This window comes from Nannospalax galili, unplaced genomic scaffold (genome assembly GCF_000622305.1).
Source record: "Nannospalax galili isolate Female #2095 unplaced genomic scaffold, S.galili_v1.0 scaffold2900, whole genome shotgun sequence".
Lineage (NCBI taxonomy): Eukaryota > Metazoa > Chordata > Mammalia > Rodentia > Spalacidae > Nannospalax > Nannospalax galili.
The window spans coordinates 158,886-162,438 of record NW_008346433.1 but is presented as its reverse complement, the minus strand read 5'-3'; the positions used below and the strand labels follow the sequence as shown (position 1 = coordinate 162,438).

Here is a 3,553-nt window from a genome sequence, read left to right as displayed (position 1 = left end):
AATTTATAAGGAGAGAAGGTACACAGCTGTGTTCAATCTAGCATGTTAAACCTTGAATTATTGGACATAATTTCCCATTTTACATGTTAACTTCCTTGTTTCAGTTTTGGAATGCACATTATAAACCTCATGAAATATTCCTATATGCATTTCATATCTATGAAGACTTACAGTTTCTCTTCTTTTGCGATGTGTTAATTTTGAAAGCATTTTAGGTGCCTGTCTGGGAAGGTAGTGGTCATTGCATATTTATAAATTCTGCTCTCTTACAGGATATTGATAATAGGTAAAGAGGTTTCCCTTCCTCCTTGAAAGCAGTCTAGATCATCATCCTCATATTCATATTTACAATCAGAAACTATTTCTTGAGGGACAGACTTATACACAAGCACCTTCTAATGTGCCATTTTACCAATATGATTAAAAGAATTCCAAAGTCTGTCCTTGTATTTTACCATAGAAATCTCCACTGTCACTACTCTTAATGTGTCATCATTTGGATGGCCCATGACAACTGTTATTACCACACTCCACACAAAACTCTCAGAAAGATATGTATAAATATTATATTTTCAAGATGATAATTTAGGACATCTTTATTTAACTAATGAAATAATCCTTAAATTTATTAAGATACATTTCCATTTTAGATGAAGCAAAAAGAAAACATCTTTTAGAATTTTGTATATTAGTAATTTTCATTTTAAGTGCTCCAAGAATAAAATGAGGAGAAACATTGAGAGAAAACATGTTAAGATATCTTAATTTTGGATTCATAAAACTCCATGTTGAAACACATATTAATGAATATATGGCCATAAAATAAAAAAAAAAAACTTACTGTAAGCCCATAGTCTATTTGTATGGCCATAATGTTTGGAATATTTCCATTGAGTTGAAAATTTCTAAAACAATCTTCTGATGATCAGACCCATATAACATTTAAAAATGAGCCATTTTTATAAGAACAAAAATATATCAGGTATATAGTAAATTATTATAGGCTTAAAATAACAGTTCATTTTACATACTTTAGTATCACAGTTCCTAATATTTTCAATATTTAAGGATTTTTGGTAATTTTGTGACCTAAAATGTGGAAGAGGGCCACTTTCATATCCCTGTTCCTCAAGCTATAAATCACAGGATTTAGGCAGGGAGGTAACAGAGAGTAAAACACTGACATGAGCAGGTTCAATGATGATGCAGAGTTTGATGTGGGGCCTAAGCATGCAAAAAATCCAGACAAGAGAAACAAGGCTACCACAGTCAGATGGGGCACACAAGTGGAGAAAGATTTAAACCTTCCTTGGTCAGAAGGAATTCTTAGGATGACAGTGAAAATGTGAACATAGGAAATAACCATTAATATAAAACACAAGAAAAGAAAACAACAGCTGGTAATGATAAACACATATTCTAGAATGTTTTCTCCAGAGCAAGCAAGTGTGAGAAGTGATGGAATATCACAGAAGAACTGATGTATTATGTTGGGACCACAGAAATGGACAGAGAATGTTCCTGCAGCATGAAGGGACCCATAGACACACCCACTTAGCCATCCTGCAGCCACCATCTGCACACTGGCAGCTCTATTCATGATGGTGTCATAGTGGAGAGGGAGGCAGATGGCAGCATAGCGGTCAAAAGACATCACCAAAAGAAGGGAAAACTCAGTGCCTGCCAAAAGTACAAAACAAAAGACCTGTAAGACACACCCAAGGAAAGAGATGGAGTGGATGTTGGCCACAGAATTCATGATGGATTTGGGTACTGTGACAGAGATACAACAGATATCAATCAAGGACAAATTCTTCAGAAAGAAATACATGGGCGATTGGAGATGCTGGTCTATGGTGGTGAGGATGATAATGAGAAGATTTCCCATTAGTGCTGCCAGGTAAATCAGGAGGAAGAGTGTGGCACAGAGTGTCTGCAGCACCCAGCCATCTGGGAATCCCATGAGCAAGAATTCCATGTAGTTTGTCATGTTAGTTAGTTTCTCAGTCATTGTGACACTTGTCTGTGGAAATAAAAAATAAAAACAAAAACAAAAACAAACAAAAAAAACAGTATTGCTTCACTTAGTTAGATCTCTCTCCCATTTTTAATAAAATGGATGATTTTTTCTCCATGCTAATTGATACTTTTGTAATATGAAATTGCATGTTGAATGAAATTTATAATTTAAAATCTTTGCAATTATATAGTGTAAGTTTTATATGGCATTAAGAGCAATCTACCTTGTGTTATCAAATGATATCATGATTTATGCAGTGAAATAGAAATAAGTGATCTATTCATAGAGGAAGTTTACACCAAATTTGATAGAATGCTTAAAATTGTAGGAATTTTTGCAACAATATAGTTCACTATTAAGCATTCATGGAAATTTGGTTTATTTCCCAGTAAACCTCTTTCATAGATGAAAGGATGCATAAAGAATTTCAGGTATTTCTTATTTTTCTCCACCATGTTATAGTATCAAGAAAAGATAACTGGAAATTGGAGAAATTCTTTTTGCAAAATAAATGTGGGTCAATGATAGTGCTTTTAAGACACAGCTTTCATAGATATTCAGTTTCACCAATGGCATACTTTTATTTTAACTGAAGCTATTTTGCTGAAATATTACTTTTTGGAAAAAATTAATAGAGTCTGTATCTTTATATCTCAAAAATAGAATATATACAGGCTACAAAGCAAGCCTCAACAAATAAAGAAAATTGTAATGATCTACTGTATTTTATGACATTCCAATTATGATATAAAACTAGAAATAAATAGCAAATTACAGAAAAAATACAATATATGGAAATTGGATAATATATCCCTGAATGATCAGTGAGTCATGTAAGAAGTAGAGAAGAAGAATTTCAAATCTTCAAACCCAATAATAATGAAAATATATTAACCAGAACCTTTAGGAAACAACAAAGTCATTTCTAAGATGGAGCTTTACAGTTTGTACTTATATTAAAATTTCATAGAAAACAACTCAAAAAATAACTCAAGGACACCTCTTAATTTTTGTAAAACTAAGAAGCCAAACTTAAATCAGAAGATAGAAAAAAATTAAAAAGGGCATGAATTAATGAAATTGAGAGTAAAAGGATGTTGCAAAGAGACAAAAGAACAAAAAAATGGTTCTCTGAAAAATAAGTATAACAAACCAATACCAAAGTAATGAAAGACACAGATAAAAGGCCAAAATTAATAATATTGGAGGTGCAAAAGGTAAACTATAAAGAGAAATGTGAAGTAGGAATTATCATTAGAGATGCTTTGGAAAGATAATATTAGACACAAATGCAAAAGCAACAGGAAGTAGTTAAATTCTACACATATGAAATGTCAAAATTAGAAGGTTATAGCCAATGAGATCTATAAAAAGATATTAAAGTAGTACTAAAAGTCTCCCAATAAAGAAATGCCTAGAAGCAAATTGGAACGCACATCCATCAGACTTTTAAAGAATTATCACCAATGTTGTTTGAACTATTGCATGAACTAGGAAAAGAAGAAATGTTAACATTGTCATTCTCTGAAGGAG

General features: G+C 32.2%; 1 protein-coding gene across 1 annotated transcript; it reads right to left on the bottom strand.

Annotated features, from left to right (window-relative positions):
• Window positions 1-1,063: 1,063 nt before the first annotated feature.
• LOC103741867 (olfactory receptor 14A16-like) lies at window positions 1,064-2,011 on the bottom strand. Its single transcript, XM_008842804.1, has one exon. It carries the CDS (start codon window positions 2,009-2,011, stop codon window positions 1,064-1,066), a length of 948 nt encoding a protein of 315 aa, XP_008841026.1.
• Window positions 2,012-3,553: the final 1,542 nt, after the last annotated feature.

Bases quoted from the DNA above. Each gene is read 5' to 3' on its own strand.
- LOC103741867 (XM_008842804.1), bottom strand. From the start codon at position 2,011: ATGACTGAGAAACTAACTAACATGACAAACTACATGGAATTCTTGCTC.